Source organism: Arabidopsis lyrata (assembly GCF_000004255.2).
Source record: "Arabidopsis lyrata subsp. lyrata unplaced genomic scaffold ARALYscaffold_3, whole genome shotgun sequence".
In the NCBI taxonomy this organism is placed as follows: domain Eukaryota; kingdom Viridiplantae; phylum Streptophyta; class Magnoliopsida; order Brassicales; family Brassicaceae; genus Arabidopsis; species Arabidopsis lyrata.
This window is the reverse complement of record NW_003302553.1, coordinates 8,528,465-8,549,155: the sequence shown is the minus strand read 5'-3', so window position 1 is coordinate 8,549,155 and position 20,691 is coordinate 8,528,465. Positions and strand designations below refer to the sequence as shown.

At 37.5% G+C, this 20,691-nt stretch overlaps 4 protein-coding genes across 5 annotated transcripts; 3 read left to right on the top strand and 1 right to left on the bottom strand.

Annotated features, from left to right (window-relative positions):
* Window positions 1-97: 97 nt before the first annotated feature.
* On the top strand, window positions 98-7,953 carry LOC9321393. The gene is made up of 24 exons (XM_021030752.1): window positions 98-296; window positions 637-1,234; window positions 1,323-1,447; window positions 1,550-1,644; window positions 1,737-1,961; window positions 2,455-2,545; window positions 2,777-2,828; window positions 3,309-3,460; window positions 3,585-3,655; window positions 3,955-4,149; window positions 4,256-4,294; window positions 4,631-4,738; window positions 5,144-5,233; window positions 5,330-5,405; window positions 5,757-5,853; window positions 5,941-6,010; window positions 6,102-6,278; window positions 6,379-6,501; window positions 6,721-6,804; window positions 6,896-7,080; window positions 7,159-7,297; window positions 7,395-7,454; window positions 7,555-7,626; window positions 7,725-7,953. The coding sequence occupies exons 2-24, from the start codon at window positions 669-671 to the stop codon at window positions 7,830-7,832; spliced, it is 3,000 nt and encodes a 999-aa protein (XP_020886411.1). The 5' UTR covers window positions 98-296; window positions 637-668; the 3' UTR covers window positions 7,833-7,953.
* A 393-nt stretch (window positions 7,954-8,346) lies between these two features.
* LOC9321392 (dynamin-like protein ARC5) lies at window positions 8,347-13,534 on the top strand. Of its 2 annotated transcripts, XM_021031929.1 has the most exons (18): window positions 8,347-8,883; window positions 9,028-9,192; window positions 9,276-9,398; window positions 9,481-9,702; window positions 9,779-9,912; window positions 10,005-10,097; window positions 10,212-10,275; window positions 10,659-10,707; window positions 10,996-11,078; window positions 11,309-11,466; window positions 11,612-11,672; window positions 11,927-11,989; window positions 12,075-12,175; window positions 12,290-12,347; window positions 12,518-12,581; window positions 12,690-12,850; window positions 12,943-13,107; window positions 13,210-13,534. In XM_021031929.1, the coding sequence occupies exons 1-18, from the start codon at window positions 8,527-8,529 to the stop codon at window positions 13,303-13,305; spliced, it is 2,217 nt and encodes a 738-aa protein (XP_020887588.1). In that variant the 5' UTR covers window positions 8,347-8,526; the 3' UTR covers window positions 13,306-13,534. The 2 variants fall into 2 exon arrangements, with proteins under 2 accessions (XP_020887588.1, XP_020887587.1); XM_021031928.1 differs by having other exon boundaries at window positions 12,518-12,850.
* A 715-nt stretch (window positions 13,535-14,249) lies between these two features.
* Window positions 14,250-16,833, top strand: LOC9319268 (methionine aminotransferase BCAT4). Its single transcript, XM_002885279.2, has 9 exons — window positions 14,250-14,381; window positions 14,532-14,709; window positions 15,032-15,208; window positions 15,308-15,439; window positions 15,654-15,749; window positions 15,841-15,957; window positions 16,037-16,132; window positions 16,279-16,391; window positions 16,504-16,833. The coding sequence occupies exons 1-9, from the start codon at window positions 14,350-14,352 to the stop codon at window positions 16,631-16,633; spliced, it is 1,071 nt and encodes a 356-aa protein (XP_002885325.1). The 5' UTR covers window positions 14,250-14,349; the 3' UTR covers window positions 16,634-16,833.
* On the bottom strand, window positions 16,695-20,427 carry LOC9321391 (receptor-like protein kinase HAIKU2). The gene is made up of 2 exons (XM_021032319.1): window positions 17,594-20,427; window positions 16,695-17,431 (listed from the first exon to the last, which is right to left on the bottom strand). Exons 1-2 carry the CDS (start codon window positions 20,187-20,189, stop codon window positions 17,046-17,048), a joined length of 2,982 nt encoding a protein of 993 aa, XP_020887978.1. The 5' UTR covers window positions 20,190-20,427; the 3' UTR covers window positions 16,695-17,045.
* Between the last annotated feature and the right edge of the window lie 264 nt (window positions 20,428-20,691).

Genomic DNA, 20,691 nt, shown 5'->3' with positions numbered 1-20,691 from the left:
ACCGACTCTTATATGTTTAATGGGCCTTTAATGTTCGGCCCATATCCATATTAAGGCAGTAGCAATTTTTGTGTCAAAACGACAACACTGCATCAACGAAGCTGAGCTTGCGAACCCAGCTTCAGAAGAAGAACCTACAGACTTATAGATCGGTCTCTCTCTCTCTCCTCTGTCGGGATTTTCTCTATCTTCTTCACCCTATCTCGTTCCTGGTTACATCTCCTCTTTGCGCCAAGCCTGATTCTTAGAGCTTGGGTAATGAATAGAACTGGTTTTGTTGTTCATCTCTGTTAAAGGTTCGTGTTTTGTAATATTTATAGATGACAAAAGCTGAATATACCCATCATTTCTCTATCGATGCCTTATCTTCGTTGTTACATTGATTTTTCCGTTATGCGTCATCATCGTTCATTTTAATTGATGTATGTTCTTAATAATTTCATTCCCTGAAGTGTGTTATTCATCAAGTCGAAATAAATTTGATAGAATCTATGTTTTGCACTGATCTTGATCTCGGGTTTGGTTCTTTCGAATGGTGCAATTACATGTTGCAATGTATATAGGTTGGATAGTGCAAGAAATGAACCCTGCGAGTGATTTTAAATCAATGATATCTGTTTTTTCTTTTATTTGTAGTTGTACTGGATTTTGAGACAAGGGACTTTGTGATGTATACAAGGGCATTAAAGAGGAACCAGAGATGGGGTTTGGTACTGCAGCAAGCCAAATACTTAGTTAGGCCAGCCGTTCGTGACTATACGGTTTCCAGATCTTGTGGATTCACAAATACATTAACAAATCATTTAACTAATAGTGCAAATTTGACAAGAAAGTCTCTACTTGGTTCATTTTCTCCCTGCGGTGGTACTATTGCCTCGGGGAATTGTTTAAGTATTTTGAAGAATAGTCACTTGCGTAGTTTTAGTTCTGAAGGTGATGGAAGGAATGCTAGTGAGGATAAACATATCTCTTTGAACAAAGGGAATGGCGTAGATGATGCAAAAACCGGGAAGGAGAAAAGTAATAGCGGTGTTGGGCATTTGGATTCTCATGCTCAACTTGGAGAACAGGACCAAATAGAATGGCTCAATAGTGAGAAGCTTGCTAGTGAATGCAAAAAGAAGGAGTCACCTTTCCTTAATAGACGAGAAAGATTCAAAAACGAGTTCTTACGAAGAATCCAACCTTGGGAAAAAATACAGCTTTCGTGGGAGACCTTCCCTTACTATATCCAGTAATAATCTACAACATGTTTCTTTTTCTCTCATCGTGTTTATTTTCTCCATTTCTGTTTATGTGTTCTGCTCCTGTTTCTTTCACAGCGACCACACGAAAAATATTTTGGTGGAATGTGTTACCTCACATATAAGACAAAAGAATGCCGCTTCCATATATGGTGCCCGTTTAGATTCTTCAAGTGGAAGAATATTGCTCCAGAGTGTTCCAGGTTTGTTATTGACTAAAGTAAAAAAGGCCGACCAGTATTTGATGTTGCTCTTCTGGTAGAGGAAATGTAAGATGACCAATAAGGAATTTGATGTTTATTCAGGTACTGAGCTTTACCGGGAGAGGTTGGTACGAGCACTTGCTCGAGATGTACAAGTTCCCCTGTTGGTTCTTGACAGCAGCGTTCTTGCCCCATATGTGAGCTTCTTTTAAGTAATTTGCCTATAACATGCCACCAATTTTCTTTCGTTTTTTTCGTGTTCATGTAATCTTTCTTGATTCTGGACCAGGATTTTGCTGATGACTACAATGAAGATTCTGAATCTGATGGTGAGAACGCAGAAGCGGAAGCAGATGAGTCCACGACAGAGTCTGAAGCTGAGGAAGAATCTGGTGCTCATAGCGAGGAGGATTCTGAAGCGAAAACAGATGGGAGTGACAATGAGGAAGCTTGTCTCGAGGTTTCTGAGGAAGCTATCAAGAAAATTGTGCCAAAACTTGAGGAGTTCGAAAAGGTATGATTGCGTTAACAGAGATTCGCTCTGTCCACGAATAGTGTCCATTGCTTCTTCATTCCTGGCTCGATTAAGCATGAAGACCTTTGGTCTCCTGTTCTCTAGCTTAGTCAGTTAGTGGTATCCGTCGGTCGGTTAGCAGATTTGCAGATAGACATTTTTTCTTTCTGCTATTCATCAGAAAATTTAGTCTGTCCTGATTGTCTTTTTCCTAATTTTATGTTGACCATGATATTTATTGTTTTTTTTTTGCTGTACCCCGTGGACAGTGTGATCTTGGACCCTGTCATTCTGATTCTTGATTTTATTTTATTTATATGAACACGTTATTGGAGTTACTATGCGTGAATCAAAAGGTTTTACTATTCCTGCCGTTTGAATACTGTTTCTTGGTTCTACATGATGACTATTTGCATGTTCCATTTTTGATCTTTCAAATGAAATGAGTTTCAGAAATTTCTGAAATTTGCTTATCTGCTCTAATTTGTGGCAGCTAGTAGCAGAAGAACTACATGGTTCTGGTGAAGCTTGCGAGGCGGCAGCTGTTGAGCATTCTGAAAAAGCCAGGCGACCGGCAAAGAAAGGTAAACATCAATACCAAGGCTCTGGAAGGCATCTTCATCATTATAAGTGCTAGGTAGACTTGAATGTATCAGTTTGCTGAAGAAGTTTGATTTAGTCATATTTTCCTGGTGTTGTCTTTATATCTTAGCCTTTCACTCTTTCCTCTTCTATTTATCAGACTGCTAAGTTCTCTCTGTGCTGTCAATTTTTCACTTTTTCCTCATTTCTATTTGTGTTTACACTTTTTGCAGGAGATCGTGTAAAATATGTTGGGCCTTCTAAGAAGGCTGATGCAAAGCACAGGTAGTTTACTGATTCACTTGTGCGATAATTAATTTTCTAACCTTGCTGAAGAATAGTACGCTCTAATATCTTTTATGTCTGTGTCTCCTATTATTTGACTTGATCTCTGCTTGCTCTGCCTATTCATTATAGTAGTAGTTTTCTCATTAACTGCCACGTGGACCTTAATTGTGATTGTTGGATATGCCTTTGGTAATGGTTTAAGAACGTTTAATTTGAATGGTTTTCTAATTGACGTATTCATTTATTTGTGAGCTCTGCCTTTGCTTAACTAAATGACTGGTTGTGCATGCTTACCAATATCATCACTAGGTTGATGATGTTGTATCTCATAATAGTATACTATCCATGGTTTCCTCAGCAATTTGACGTGCCTGCAAATGTAACATTTGATCTTTTCTGGAACACATATTGAACTCATAGAGCTCTGGAAATAGATGCCCTAAGATTTGTCTTATACCAAAATTTATATACCTACAGGCCATTATCTAGTGGACAACGTGGAGAGGTCTATGAGGTGAATGGGAACCGTGTTGCGGTCATATTTGACAATGTAGGTGAGACGTCATCAGAGGGAAACGAGAAGAAATCAACAGAGCACTCCCATAAGCTACATATGCACTGGATAGATGGTATATTTACTTCATGGCGTTCTGTATGGTTGATGTGTGATGGCTGTATATTTGGAGAATTATCCTGTATGTAGACAATTGACATCTTATGTAAATGCAGCTAACTTACATATTTTCTGCGCAGTCGGAAACCTAAAGCATGATTTGGATATGCAGGCAGAAGATGGTTATATCGCCATGGAGGCTTTAAGTGAGGTATGTGTGGAAGTTACATTATGTTTTTGTGTTACCATTCAGCTAACGTTGTACATTGGCCTTATATGATAGTTCAGATCAGATACTGTATCCAGCAGTAGTAAGTGCTCATTATATTTAGTTTGATTTTGAAACTTAAGTTATATGGATTGTTCAACATATGCTGCGTTCTTGGGCTGGAAATTAATGATATTATTGCCCTAAGATGTTAGATGTGAAGTCTAAAGTAGCTTACACTTTCTCCAAGGCACATACAACATGAAGTGGCGTTAATTAATTCCCTTTTTCTGTGCTTGTAGGTTTTGCAATCCACGCAACCACTTATTGTCTATTTTCCCGACTCGTCGCAGTGGTTGTCTAGAGCTGTACCTAAGTCAAAACAAAATGAGTTTGTAAACAAAGTTCAGGAAATGTTTGATAAATTGTCAGGTCCTGTTGTAATGATCTGTGGACGAAACAAGACTGAAACAGGCTCAAAAGAGAGAGAGAAATTTGTAAGCCTTTCTCACGTATCATTGTTCATTGGCTCTTCTTTTTTTATTGATCAGTAAACAAGTCGTTTGTGTTCTTTCTTTTTTGACATTTGTTTTTTGTGAACAGACGATGATACTCCCAAACTTCGGCCGTCTTGGGAAACTGGTATGTTAGCTAAACATAAAAGTAACTTTAATTGATAGTCTTAGTACTTATCTATTGTGTTAATTTCTAATAACTTGTGGTCTCGTATGCACACCAACTACTAACATTATCAATTTATTCAACATCTTGAGCATGCATTTAGTCCTGACTTTTTGTCAGTCGCATTTTGATACTTGTGGTCAAATTAGCTTAGCGTGTGCAAGACTCTGAATGTGGATTCGCATGCTTCACTTCTCCTTCTTGGCATTGCCATACATCCATTTATTGGTCTGCATTTGATAAATCCCAAACCCTACACTCCAAAATATTTATGATAGATGCTGTTGTGTCTTACAGCCCCTTCCGTTGAAGCATCTCACTGAAGGACTCACGGGAAGGAAAACATCAGAGGATAATGAGATATACAAGCTCTTCACTAATGTTATGAACCTACTCCCTCCTAAGGTATGCCTTATGACTTTTGATAACTTTCGTACATGATTTTGGATAACCGATGAAAATTGCATTGATGTGTTTTTTAATATTTATGTGAAATTGTATAGACTTAGACTGGTTTAGAATCAGATAATGTCTATTGAGAAAATATCTCTGCTAATTCTTCTTACGTTACGGACATTAGGATAAAGTTGGAAAGCTATTTGAAAACTTGTGACTTTGATATATGAGAAAATATATGCAAACTTCCTTCAAATTCGCCTTTGGGATAATGTTAAATTCATCTGCAATCGAGATCTGGGATCCAAATGCCCACATAGCTCATGCTGCTATCTTCTTCTTGAAATTTATTTGTTCCACAAGTCTTGCTTATCAATGTCGTACGTCTTTTCTTCTTTTCTAAATTTGATGCAGGAAGAAGATAACCTCGTAGTATTCAACAAACAACTTGGAGAAGACAGAAGAATTGTGGTGTCACGGAGCAATTTAAATGAGCTACTTAAGGTACAGAGATCTAGATTGAATCTCGTTTAGAGAAATGAAAGTCAATTTTTGATGTTATTATAACCATTATAACACTTTGAGAACCATTTTTTCCAGGCGCTTGAGGAAAACGAGTTGTTGTGCACTGACTTGTACCAAGTGAACACCGATGGCGTGATATTGACAAAGCAAAGTGTGTAACTCCTATGAAATACCTGGTTTATTATGTATGTGTTTACTCGTTATGTCTTAGCAGTGTTAAGTATGTTAAAGTTGCTGATTGAGGATATCAAGCATGACTTTACTGTGTTATGTATGTCATTTGTTGCTATGATGGCAAGAATATGGTTTTAGGAGACCGCTATAAAGCTAGTATTATGATTATATTACATGAAAAAGGATGCAGTTCCATGTGATTGACCTTGATATCGGTCTTCTTATTTGATCAATCAATTAATTTTATTTCTTGCTTTCTGTGATGAAAACCCAATTACTTATGTTGTGACCAAGAGAGCTCAGAAACTTGTTTATTCTGTTTCTGCAGGAGCGGAGAAAGTTATTGGCTGGGCCAGAAACCACTATTTATCTTCTTGTCCTAGCCCATCGATTAAAGAAGGCCGCCTGATTCTGCCCCGTGAAAGGTAATGGCATGGTTGTTGATTGATCTTTGAGGTCTATGATTTATCTTGATTTTATATTTATCTTACTATTGTCTTCCTCTTTTGAAGCATTGAGATTTCAGTTAAAAGGCTAAAGGCACAAGAAGATATTTCTCGAAAGCCCACACATAACTTGAAGGTTTAGTTTCTTTCCCCTCTGGTCGTCTGGCAAATGGATGCTGAATACTCTTGAGTAATAATAATGTTAACAGAGATTTTTATTTTTGCAGAATATTGCAAAGGATGAGTACGAAACCAATTTTGTCTCAGCTGTGGTTGCTCCTGGAGAAATTGGGGTAAAGTTTGACGACATTGGTGCTCTTGAACATGTGAAAAAGGCACTAAATGAGTTGGTTATTCTTCCCATGAGAAGGCCAGAGCTTTTCACCCGTGGAAATCTCTTGCGGGTATTACATTCTGTTATATACATGTCAATATTTTCTTGCCTACGGACTTGTAATTTCCTCGGCTGGATTTTCTTGATGGTGTGGGGTCTTCTTTTTCCAGCCATGTAAAGGCATATTGCTTTTTGGTCCTCCCGGTACGGGTAAAACGCTACTTGCCAAGGCGCTTGCAACAGAAGCTGGGGCGAACTTCATTAGCATAACTGGCTCAACGCTTACCTCAAAGGTACATGGATCCTTTAACTATGTTGTATTGCACTGTTAAATTGATATTCCAACTAGAAATTATCACTTTGTAAATGTATTTATATAATAAGGGGAATATCTAATGACTTATATCTAATGACTTATAATAAAAACCTTACCACCCTGGTCATCGACTTAATATGGTCAATGCCGATTGTAACTCCATTTGTTAGTCAACTTTGTCCATTATTTGGCACAGTGGTTTGGAGATGCAGAGAAGCTCACAAAGGCTTTGTTCTCCTTTGCAAGCAAACTAGCCCCTGTCATTATATTTGTTGATGAGGTGAGAAATTGTTTAGCTTTATATCACTTTTCAATTTCGGTTATTGCTTTTTATGGGGAATACTTTTGTAATATTTTTGGTTGTCGAGTAGGTTGACAGTTTGTTGGGTGCTCGTGGTGGTGCTTTTGAGCATGAGGCAACCCGAAGGATGAGAAATGAGTTTATGGCAGCTTGGGATGGACTCAGATCAAAAGATAGCCAAAGGATTCTCATTCTCGGTGCCACCAACCGACCTTTTGATCTTGATGACGCTGTCATTCGTAGGCTACCAAGACGGTAAATTAGTTTTCCAGTAATTTCTCCTTTGGAATATTTGTCTCATTTTGATGATTGTATTGAGGATTCTGTATATAGGATATATGTCAATCTACCAGATGCGGAAAACCGGTTGAAGATTTTGAAGATATTCCTGACACCAGAAAATCTTGAAACTGGTTTCGAGTTTGAAAAACTTGCAAAGGAAACCGAAGGATATTCAGGAAGCGATCTGAAGGTTTGGTCATTCAGGGTTTAATTTACAAGTTCGAGTATGATGATGCAACACTCGAAAGTTATAGTAGTTCTAATTTCTTTTGGTTTTTACATTGCAGAATCTATGCATAGCTGCTGCATACAGACCTGTGCAAGAATTGTTACAAGAAGAAAACAAGGTAAGGACATGCTTAAACCCGCACAGTTGATTTTTGTTGTTGTTGTTGCGGAAAAGAATTTTTGTACTCACTCGTTGTTTTTGCACCGTCGAATCCTCAGGACTCGGTAGCAAATGCATCCCCTGATCTACGACCACTGAGTTTGGACGACTTCATTCAATCTAAAGCTAAGGTATTGGATCAATGTCTTAAAGAACATCATCTCTGTTTATGTTTTCAACCCCTGGTGTTTTGCGATATCGAAATTGCATCATCTTAATAATATTGCAGGTAAGTCCATCTGTGGCATACGACGCAACCACAATGAACGAATTGAGAAAATGGAACGAGCAATACGGTGAAGGAGGGACACGGACTAAGTCTCCTTTTGGCTTCTAAGCCAGTTTTGTTATATTCAATGTCTCCTCTTTAACAATAGAACTCGTTGATTTTTCTCCATGTCGTAACAATAAAAGTCACTATTTTAATTTAATCATAGTTTCATTTCATTTGCTCAAAATATTTCTGGTTCCGGAAGGTTTAGTATCTTGCCGGCTTTGTGTTCGGAAAGTGTCATCTCGAGCTTTGTCGGCTTTGTGTCCGGAAAGTGTCATCTCGAGCTTTGCCCGCGTTGTGTAATTTCTGGTTTCAGTTCTAATAAAACTTCCATGTTCTAGTGAAAAAAAAAAATCTGGTTCTTCATCCAGTAGTAATCTCAAATATGTACTACATAGTTCAATTTTTATCACAAAAATGGCAATCCTTTGCGATAATATTTCAGTATATACTATTGGTCAACAAAAAGAAAATGAGAGAACACAACAAAAAAAAAACAATCTTTCTATTTGCCGACCAAAAAAAAAGGGGTTTCTTTAATCTCACGCGCTTTTTTTTAATTTAATTTAGCGGAGAACTGTTACAACGTCCAATCGACGCGCCATGGAAGCGCGTGTGGGATTAAAACACACGAAAATGTATTTCTTTTTGACGGAAAAATATTTAAATTGAAACGAGCCGTATCTGCAAAATTCCATGGCGGAAGAGTAGAAAAAGGACTCAGACACTCTTCCTCTACTCATCTTCATAAGAGACGATGTCGGATGTGGCAGTGACGGTTGAGAAAATGTCGGAGGAGGAGGACGACGCTGCGATTGAGGAGCGGTGGAGTCTTTACGAAGCTTACAATGAGTTACACGCTTTGGCGCAGGAATTGGAGACGCCGTTCGAAGCACCGGCGGTTCTTGTGGTGGGACAGCAGACGGACGGTAAGAGTGCGCTTGTTGAAGCTCTCATGGGGTTTCAATTTAACCACGTCGGCGGCGGAACCAAGACTCGCCGGCCGATTACTCTTCATATGAAGTACGATCCTCAGTGTCAATTCCCGCTTTGTCATCTCGGATCTGATGATGATCCTTCCGTTTCCCTTCCCAAATCTCTCTCACAAATTCAGGTGTTTTGTCATATTAATTTCAATTGCTTGTTTCTTGACGAATTCTGGAGATTTTGACGAATGTTGAGAAACACTAGTACTTAGGTTTATTGTAGAGAAGCAATATGCTCATGTTAACGAAATTTGTTAATGATTTGGAGTTAGGCGTATATTGAAGCCGAGAACATGAGGCTGGAGCAAGAGCCATGCCCATTCTCTTCCAAGGAGATTATTGTGAAAGTGCAGTATAAGTACTGTCCCAACCTTACCATCATTGATACACCTGGACTTATAGCTCCTGCACCAGGACTGAAAAACCGAGCTCTCCAGGTTCTTTTTTCTACAATTCCCTGGCTGATTTTATGTTTGGGGTTTTGCTTTATCTGAGAGTGGTCACTTGTTCTTTTGCTTAGGTTCAAGCACGGGCTGTGGAAGCTCTAGTCCGAGCAAAGATGCAACACAAAGAGTTCATTATATTATGCCTCGAAGATAGCAGTGACTGGAGCATTGCAACTACTCGGAGGATAGTGATGCAAGTATGAGACTTGACATAAATCCTTTGCGTCTAACCTTGTCTTTTTTTTTTTCTCTTAAAGTTTGTTTCTTTTGTTCACGTAGGTTGATCCTGAGCTTTCTAGGACAATTGTTGTTTCTACAAAGCTTGACACCAAAATCCCTCAATTCTCATGTTCATCCGACGTGGAAGTCTTCCTCTCACCTCCTGCAAGCGCACTTGACAGCTCCTTATTGGGCGATTCTCCTTTTTTCACTTCTGTGCCTTCTGGAAGAGTTGGCTATGGACAGGATTCAGTATATAAGTCTAATGACGAGTTCAAAAAGGTCTCTGCTCTTCTCTCTGATTCCTTAAAACAAATTAAAAACAGGTCTTCCTAAACTATGTGTGGTTTTATTGCAGGCTGTGTCACTTAGAGAAGTGGAAGACATTGCATCTTTAGAGAAGAAGTTGGGCCGTTTTCTGACAAAACAGGAAAAGAGTAGGATTGGCATCAGTAAACTGAGGTTGTTTCTCGAAGAACTACTTTGGAAAAGGTATTACTGATTTTTTAACTCTCTGATTTTCAGCCTCTGTTTCCTCTGTAGTTTACTTTTTTGCTGTAGTCTTGATGTCATTCTCTTTCCAGGTACAAAGAGAGTGTTCCATTGATCATTCCACTGTTAGGAAAGGAGTACCGCAGTACAGTCAGAAAGCTCGATACCGTTAGCAAGGAACTTAGGTTGCAATTTGTTTTGTCTGAAAATGTCTACTTGATTTTAGGCAGTTTGATTGTTTTCTACTGATTTAAGAAAATATTACTCATTGGTGGTCGAATTCTTTCCTTTCAATGCAGCTCTTTAGATGAAGCAAAACTCAAAGAGAGAGGCAGGACTTTCCATGATCTCTTCTTAACCAAGGTATCTATAGAGAGCATTTCGATTTTTAAGATTCCTATTTACACCTTCACCTACCTTATCATTTGTGCCTGGACTCATGGAATAATAGTTTTTGTATTATTACAGCAAGTTCATTTTTGTAAACTTCTTTCTTTTTTTGTTTATTAACTACTGACACATTAAAAAAAATTGTTTATTGATTATTGACACATAAAATTATGCAACAGTAAATGATATCTAGGACTTGCTATTAATTTAGAATGGCTGTAAACTTGTTGTGTTGGACGCCCTTAAGACTTTAAAATTGCTGCGTCATATTTTCTGATTGATGTACGAAGTACCTTTGTTAGTATTGATCAATGTTGTGTTTTCTCACCTGTTTTGTTTATATTTTTCTTCACCAGTTATCGCTGTTATTGAAAGGAACAGTTGTGGCCCCTCCAGATAAATTTGGTAATTTTACTACTCTGTTCTCTGCTAATCAACTGTCTTTGACAATATTCTTTCTTGTTCGTGGGTGTTGCTGAATTGGACTTTTGCAAGATCCGTTTAGTTAAATGCATATTGTTCAATTTGACTGGGTCACCAGACTGAGGTGATTACACATGGAATGATGTATGCTACTCAATCAATCAATCATTGGTCATAATACTTTGGTTACTGGCAGAAGCACATTTTATAACAGCATTCTCTTTGTGTTGGGTTCTTTGATAGTTAATAATTTATCATGGTGTTTTTCAGGTGAAACATTGCAAGATGAAAGGACACAAGGAGGCGCATTTGTTGGTACTGATGGTCTCCAGTTCCCACATAAGCTAATACCAGTAAGTGTTTCCCTTGAAGCAGAAAATTGTTTACTTTATTGAGCAAGCTGGGTGTGGTCTTCAAATTCAGTTGTCTTGTTCCTGTACATGGATTGTAATATGATTGGAAAAATTTGACCGCATGAAACATAAGTGGCAAAGAATAATGTATTGGAAACAAAGAAAAGAGATACTTCGTTGGACCTTCAAGAATTATGAGAGAACATTACCAAATTATCTTTCATTTACAGAATGCAGGGATGCGTCTCTATGGGGGTGCACAGTATCATCGTGCCATGGCTGAGTTTCGTTTTCTAGTTGGTGCTATCAAATGTCCCCCGATAACACGGGAGGAAATTGTAAATGCATGTGGAGTTGAGGATATTCATGATGGAACAAACTATTCCAGGTGTCATAGCATTGACTGACATGCACAACACTTCTCAATTTTATCGTCTTTGCATCCCAGACCTATTTCAGTATCTAATCTGACCTGCATGTTGGTCATGTTTTCATTGGACCTCTTATTCTCTTTCTCTTACTTGCTGTTGTAGAACAGCTTGTGTTATAGCAGTTGCAAAGGCTCGTGAGACGTTTGAACCTTTCCTTCATCAGGTGACAAAGATATATCTACTATTTTCTTCTTCCTTAGATATACATAAAAGGAAATATTATATTCATACTACCATTCAGGTTTGAGATTTGCTGGGACTTTATTTGTGCTTAAGAGTTATTGAGTACACATGTTCTGCTTACAGAAACTATGTTGGGAAATACTTTCATCTGAAATTTTTGTTATTCACATGTTTCTCGTTCCATACAGAAAGTATTTTTCAGTTCTCATTTTTGTTCATTTTGCGTTGGTATAGTTGGGGGCGAGGCTTCTACACATTCTCAAGAGATTGCTTCCAATTTCTGTATATCTTCTTCAGGTAGGCACTGTTTTCTTTGGTTTGACGCTCCTACTTATGTTCCCTTTCCAGCAAATTTCGTGATATATGTTTTAAATTTGAATAGAAAGAAGGTGAATACTTAAGTGGGCATGAGGTGTTTCTTAAGCGGGTTGCTTCAGCTTTCAACAGTTTTGTGGAGTCCACAGAGAAATCATGTCGTGACAAGTAAATCTTTTTCCAAGTCGTGCACTTGTCTGTTGTTAGTGATCAAATGCCTCCTACCTGTGTTCTAGTGAGCTTAAGTGACTAAACTCCCTTTGGTTTTTATATTGATTCCAGATGTATGGAAGACTTAGCAAGTACGACTCGCTATGTTACATGGTCTCTTCACAACAAGGTTACTGCTACAGCTTTATAGCTCTGTTTCAATTCACTAGAGTTTTGTGCATATCAAATTAACACTAGAAGTAAAACTGTTTTCAGTAAGGATGCATAAAAATTCATCCGAATTTGGAATCCGTTTCAGCATTTCTGATTCGGTAGTTTTCTCTTCTCAATGTTATGTAGAACCGAGCTGGTCTACGTCAATTCTTGGACTCATTTGGCGGAACAGAGCAACTTACTACATCAGGTAATGCCATAGGATTTAGCCTTCCCCAAGATGCACCAGGTGGCACAACAGACACAAAGGTAAGATCAGATGTAAAGCTAAGCCATCTCGCCTCAAACATCGATTCAGGTTCCAGTATTCAGACAACAGAAATGCGGTTGGCTGATCTTCTAGATAGCACGCTTTGGAACCGCAAGCTTGCTCCTTCCTCTGAGAGAATTGTGTACGCATTGGTTCAACAGATATTCCAGGGCATACGAGAATACTTTCTCGCCTCTGCTGAGTTAAAGGTTTGCTCCTACTTCAGTTTTTACTCAGATTCTTACTTTTAATGTGACATTTCTTTTAAAAGTTTGCATTTGTGTTTTCTTTTGTTATGCAGTTCAACTGTTTTCTTCTGATGCCCATTGTTGATAAGTTACCTGCTCTTCTCCGGGAGGAGTTGGAAAACGCATTTGAAGACGACCTCGATAGTATCTTCGACATCACGAATCTCCGGCAATCACTTGATCAAAAGAAACGGAGCACAGAGATCGAGCTCAGAAGGGTATAACCAAACCTTTTATGATCATATTATTTGCCATTGGAACTAACTATGCAGAAGAACAAACATTATGTTAATTTAATTGTGTGGTCATGTTTTGGACAGATAAAGAGGATAAAAGAGAAATTCAGAGTGATGAATGAGAAGCTAAACTCTCACGAATTTGCTCAAAATCTAAAGGCACCTTCGGTGCAGCAGTGACAAGTTCAATATTGCTTAATATTATTAGGTTAAGAAACAATCTCATGTGTTGCAACTTTTGGATGTCCAAAAAAATATCAAAGAACGTTGTCGTTTCAAGTAATTAAGTGTTCGCTTTTTGGTCCAATGTTTGCAAATTTAAGTTGTGTAGAACAGTCGTATCATCATGCATTTTTAACTACATGTATTTTTAAAACTACATGGATATGAAAAAAATATATATTCACTATTGCTTCGTTGTATCTTGACGGGTAATCTGCCCCAAACATTCTGAGTAGAAAAAAAGCTTTTTGAATCGAAAGTGTATTTAGTATATGGTTCTTGATTATATTTTTATGTTTCTTTAATTAATAGATTATTTACAGCTTGAAGTTATATACTATGTTTTAAATTCTTATCCATCACTAATATACATTTGACCTACCCTCCTACCCATTAACCTCCACCTAACTACGAGCGCATTCACATTTTAAACACTATCTCTCTTTCAGCCATTTACTCAAAAGAATAAAAAAAAAAAAGTAAAATAAGCTTGACGTTTTCTCCACGTGACGAGAACCAAATGTTTCTCCACGTGATGATTATCTTGTGATCTAACTAGAGTTCAGCTTATTCGTTTTGATAAAAGAAAGTAAATTAACCGACCAATTTTTAGTCATATAACTTGAGAAAAAATAAGAAACTACACTCTTGAATAAACGTAAAACTGATCACTGAGTAACTTTTTTCTTTTGTCTTTTTACTTCCACCAAGTAACTTTTTGATTAATAAGTATGTATAATAACATATAATCGTAATATCAAAAAATTAAAAGCAACAATAGATGATGATACATACTAATACACACGTGACTTGAAGTAAAACAAGCTAATTTTTTTTTTTTAAGAAATGGATTAAAGAGATTCGATTTATTTTCGTTTTATGATTATTATTATTATATGAAGAAATTGTTGTAAGCGTATATATAAAGAGAAGCAGTCCAAAGCTTTTATAGACAACTCAAGTTTCTTATAACAAAGCAACTCGACTCAAACAAGCACATCCATGGCTCCTTCTACGCAACCTCTTCCTACAAGGTAAAATCTTTCTATATCATCGAAGAAAATAAAATAGAAAATTTTATCTTTAAAGAAAAGTATAATAATCTCGCATTTACTTGTTTAAATCTGATAGTATGAACTAAGATTGACGATGATTTTTGTATTTTATTTTATCAAACTTTACAGTGTTTCGGATGAAAAGTATGCTAATGTCAAGTGGGAAGAGTTGGCATTCGGGTTTGTTCGTACGGATTATATGTACGTTGCGAAGTGCAATCATGGTGAGAGTTTTCAAGAGGGAAAGATTCTTCCTTTTGCTGATTTGCAACTTAACCCTTGCGCTGCTGTTCTTCAGTATGGCCAGGTTTGTTATGACTTAATAGAATGTATATAGATTCTTATTAGATGAAACTTAAAACTAATAACACATGAATAGCTTTCACTGATAATAAGATGATGATTGAGCTAATTATTACCATATATACCTGTTTGAGCTATATATTAAACTATTCAAAAATGAAAGAGTTATACATATACGTATTAATGTATATCAACTAACCGAAATAGTTTGAAAGTATATATTGCTATTCCTATCAATTAATTTAATTTGACCTAGTTTCGCTAAAATTCTTTAGTAATCGTTTGATCCTAATTAACTGAAATAATGGTGGTTTGGGTATGATTAGGGTTTATATGAAGGACTGAAGGCTTACAGGACAGAAGATGGTCGGATTCTGCTATTCCGACCAGACCAAAACGGTCTCCGTATTCAAGCCGGAGCCGACAGACTCTATATGCCTTATCCTTCGGTCGATCAATTCGTCTCCGCCATCAAACAAGTTGCTCTTGCCAACAAGAAATGGGTAATATATATTTTAATTATGTTAATTAATATTCCATAAGAAAAGAAAAAAAAAACCTCATAAAATGAAAGATATAATGGAGTTTTCGTATATACGTAGATTCCTCCTCCGGGGAAAGGAACATTGTATATTAGGCCTATCTTGTTTGGGAGTGGTCCGATTCTTGGTTCATTTCCTATTCCTGAGACCACCTTCACAGCTTTTGCTTGTCCTGTTGGACGTTATCATAAGGTGAGTCATGTGTTCTTGTCGAATTTTTTTTCTTTTTCTAAACATTATTCGCATATGAAATTATATAAGGGATCTAAAGTAATATATATATATATATATATATATATAAATTTACATATATCACTTCACTTATTGAGAGTTGGTTTTAAATTAAAAATAATGAAACTTGTCATGTTGAATTTGATTATTAATTTTCGGATTCTTTATGGTATAGGATAACTCTGGTTTGAATCTGAAAATCGAAGATAAGTTTCGTCGAGCTTTTCCTAGTGGAACTGGTGGTGTGAAGAGCATCACGAATTATTCTCCTGTAAGTTTTAAGAATATACATCAAATTTTCATAATTACACGACTGTTTTGGATTCTGTAAATGATTGTAATGGAAAATTTTCTTGTTGAAGGTTTGGATACCATTGGCAGAGGCGAAAAAACAAGGTTTCTCTGATATTTTGTTTTTGGATGCTGCAACTGGCAAAAACGTGGAAGAACTTTTCGCAGCAAACATTTTCATGCTCAAGGTAAAAATTGAATATACAAATATATGGAAATGTTGTGATTTATAGAATATTAAGATCAGTTGTGATATTTTTGTATAAGGGAAATGTTGTATCGACACCAACAATTGCAGGAACTATTTTGCCCGGAGTCACACGAAACTGTGTAATGGAATTATGTCGTGATTTCGGCTACCAGGTTGGAATATTTCAATATCATATATATATATGAGGATATATATTTGATTCAAGTTGATCTTGTAATTTGCGAAACTATCTCCTTACTAATAATATTCACCATGCATGCATGTATAATAATTTCCTTTGTTTTTCTCGTTGTAAAAGGTTGAGGAACGTGTGATTCCTCTAGAGGACTTTCTCGATTCGGACGAAACTTTCTGCACTGGGACTGCTTCAATTGTGACTAGTATTGCATCCGTAACCTTCAAAGACAAAAAGTAATATTATCTTCCGTTTGTTAATCCAAAATGATTTTCTTGATGATTTTGATGATTTTCTTTTTCATAAGTAAAGTTGACTGAAACAATTGAGTGTATAAACTCAATACAGGACTGCATTCAAAACAGGAGAAGAAACATTGGCTGCGAAGCTATACAAGACGTTAAATGATATCCAGACGGGTCGGGTCGAGGATACCAAGGGATGGACGGTGGAGATTGACCGTTACCACCAGGGTTGAATCTTGAAACTGTAACTTGAAACCCAATCCCTTATATATGTGTGTGTATACAAAACTTATGTAAGAAACATCTGAAGATGTCTCTGATCTTTGTGTTTGTCATCATGAGCATGCATGTCATGTCGTTGCAATGTATTTTCTAAAAGTTGGTCTGTAAGTTATTTAATAACTACGGTTTGCTTCATCTTTTTGCTTATATCTTCTTGTCTCTTGAAAATTAATATTTCAATAATTATCTAAATTCATCTTGTTATAGTTAAAAACCGTGTTTAACTATTTAAAACTACTGTTTTTTTGTCCACGTAGATGATACAAAACTGGTCGTAGAATCTTTCTCTTAAGAATTTTGTATAATTATAAAACCAATCAAGAATTTAATATTCTTGAGCCTTAGCTCGATTAATAATATGAGTTATACAACTTTAGCAATCTCATCATTAGCACTCTCATCGTAACTTGCTTCTCCATTGTTCTTGTAGGAAGGCTCTATTTTCTCTAGCATACTAACCACTGATTTCATAAACGGTCTAGCCTGAGGAGACTTGTCCGTGCATAATAAAGCAATGGTCAAAACTTTAAGAGCATCCTCCTTGTATTCATCTTCTATACTCGGATCGACTAATTCCATCATCATTTCTCTGTTCATCTCCTTGCTTATGCTCCAAACCCACATGACTATGTCACTGTTCTCGCTGAACTCTGTCTCCACCGGCTTCTTCCCTGTTACCAACTCCATTAACACCACCCCGAAGCTGTACACATCACTCTTCTCGTTCACTTTGGTGGTATACGCGTATTCTGTGAACAACAACGAAATGATATGCAAATTACAGGTTATATAACTGTATATTGAAATGAATGGAATTTGAAGCTTGATAAGCAAGACAGCTAAAGATAAGTTGACCTAAGGTCATATGGCTATTCAGAACAAAACAAACAAAACTTGAAGATTCGACTTACCGGGGGCAATGTAACCAAGAGTTCCTTCAACAAGAGGAGCCGAGGAATCTCGTTGAACCCAATCAGGCTGAATGATTTTAGCCAATCCAAAATCAGCAATCCTCGGTCTCCACTCCTCATCAAGCAATATATTGCTGGACTTCACGTCCCGATGTATCACCGGCCGATCTAACCCATGGTGCAAATACTCCAGCCCTTTAGCAACTCCTAAAGCTAATGCTTGTCTCACACGCCACCCAATCTCTTGCTCACCACGACGCTCATGCAGCTGCTCCCACAAGCTTCCATTAGGCATATACTCATATACAAGCAGCATACTATCCTCACACGTTATGCTGCAGAACAACTTCACAACGTTTATATGTTTTAAATTGCTTAGCGTCCCGACTTCTGCCTCAAATTCCCGGCTCTTACTTCTGTTGTTGCCGTCACTTAACATTGCCGTCGAGCTTCTAAAGCTTTCGCAGGGACTATCCTGACACTGACACCAGATGTGTTTAACGGCTAGTGTTTCACCGCTTCTTAGAGTTACTTTGTAAACATTCCCTTGACCGCCTCTGCCTATGAGATTCTCTGACTTGATCTCATCAATAATTTCCATTTCGTTAAAGTTAAGTAACCGAAAAGAGCTCACTTGCCAATTGTTCTTCTTCTGAGCCGTTTGATTCGACCTATCCCGTCTTATCTTGAAGATCACGTAACTGAATAATAAAAACAGAGCAAGTACCGCTGCAACGATTAAACAAATGTTGAACTTAGAAAAACTTTTCCTCTTCCCTTGGCTGCGAGGTTTTCCAAGCGGACATGGATGAAGATATGCGATCTTTGAGCTGCATAGCCCTGAATTTCCTTCAAAGTTTCCACTTTCGAGAGATTCAGGAACAGAACCAGTTAGCTGGTTGTTGGATAAGTCAAGTAAGCTTAGCTTCAGAGCCGATAAACCAACAGGAATCATTCCTGACAGTTTGTTTCCTGACAGATTCAGAGAATTCAATAACTGTAAAGATCCTAAACTTTCCGGGATTTCTTCAGAGAGTGAGTTTCCAGCAAGGTTTAGAAACACCAAAAATGTGCATAAGCCTAGTGACTTTGGTATAGCACCTGATAGATTATTCTGATCAAGATAGAGACTTGAAAGCTCCTTAAGCTTACCAAAAGAGTCAGAAACTATCCCGGAGAACTTATTCATGCGAAGATTAACCGACACTAACGAGTTAGCTCCTGAGATCTGAAACGGTAGAGAACCTGAAAATCGATTGTTGCTTAAATCCAAAGAGCCAAGAGACTTGGCATTGCCAATATCATCAGTGAGGTTTCCTTCAAAACGGTTTGAAGCAAGATCAAGAAACTGGAGATTAGGAAGCCCCCAAATCCCTGAAGGAATCACACCAGAGAGAAAGTTGTTACTCACACGAAGACGAATCAGAGTCTTGCATTTAGCATAGCTCTCTGGAAATTGTCCTATGAATCTGTTCTGCAACATCAGAAGATGCGTCATTGCGCCTTTCTTGCACATATCAGGAGGAATCTGACCTTCCAAGAAGTTCTCAGACACGTCGATGTATCTAAAACCGGTCCAAGATCCGAGTCTGTTCGGAAGCTTCCCAGTAAGTTGGTTTCTGTAAAGAGACAAAGCAGCTAAACTCTTGAAATCTCCAAACTCTTTTGGAATCTCACCGGTCAATAGGTTTTCGAACAATCCAAGAGAAACAAGATTCTTTAAGAACCTCAGCTCTGACAAATCACCTTCTAAGGAGTTGTTAGAGGCGTCGAAATTCCACAAATTCGTCAAATTCCGAAACCCGAATGGTAACTTACCAGTCAAGTAATTGTTGTAAATCTCAAGCTGCCTTAGGTTTCTGAGATGAACTATCCCCTTTGGAATTTCACCAGAGATTTGATTATCAGAGAGCTCAAGGTTTCGTAGATGAACAAGGTTCTTGATTCCCTCTGGAATCTTACCGGTGATGCTGCTATTACTCAGAAAAACCCTTTTCAAGGCAGTGAGATTTAGAATCTCTTTAGGAAATGGATGCAGATCGAATCGGTTATCTCCAACACTTAAGAAACTTAATCTCTTGAGGTTTTTTAGAGAACTCCATGGGAATATTCCAGAGATTCCAGAACCGTTTAAGCTCAAAAACTTGAGCAATCGTAATGAATCAATCGCCGGAAACTCACCAGAGAAATTGTTGGTGCCGAGGTCTAAGTATCTCAGGTGATTACATTCCCTGAGATTCTTACTAATCCGGCCGCTCAAGGAGTTGTTTCCTAGAACAAGCTTCTCCAAAAACTTCAAATCACAGATTAAATCGAAAGGAAGATCTGTAATTTTACCGTCGCCGTCGCAATTGATCAAACTCTGACTTCCAAGATTGATCTCGGTGACGTTTCCGTCGGAATTGCATACGATTCCGGAGAATTCGCATGCCGAGTTCCGGTGAGTCCAGGTCTTGAAGACGTCGCCGGATATTGTTTCTCCAAAGGTGGATTTCAGTTTGAGAAGAGTATCTACTTCTTGACTATGGTTGGATCTGGATGAAGCCAGTGGAATTAAAAAGAGAAGGCGAACGATAAATAATCGCCGGAACATCATTGTTCTCTACTTCGGAAGGATAAACAAAGCGGTGGTGTCTCGTCGTTGTTGTTGGTAAACGGAAGTGAAGAAACAAAATTGGGTAGGCGGTACGACAAATTTTGAAAATTGACAACTATTTTTTTTTTTTTTTTCTTTTTTCTTTTCTTTAATGTTATTGCCTTTTATGGATTTTATTACATTCATTCATGCACCAATCCGTTTACATCTACTTCAAATAATTTTGTTTCTGTGAACATTGAAATACAACAGTATAGATTATAGAACCTAAATAAAGTAATAAAATGGCCATTGTAGAAGAAACAACATAAGGGCCAATGATTGTCTTGGGCTCTGTATTATTAGAAAAAGCCCGATATATAACGTATGGAAGGCAAAGTGACTGTCAAAAATCAAAACTCAAAAGTAATGATTAGTGATTAATTATTTCCTTAGTACAACTTGAATCAGTCTCCTTAATTATTTCCTTAGTTACTTGAATCATATCTGTTGGATACATTAC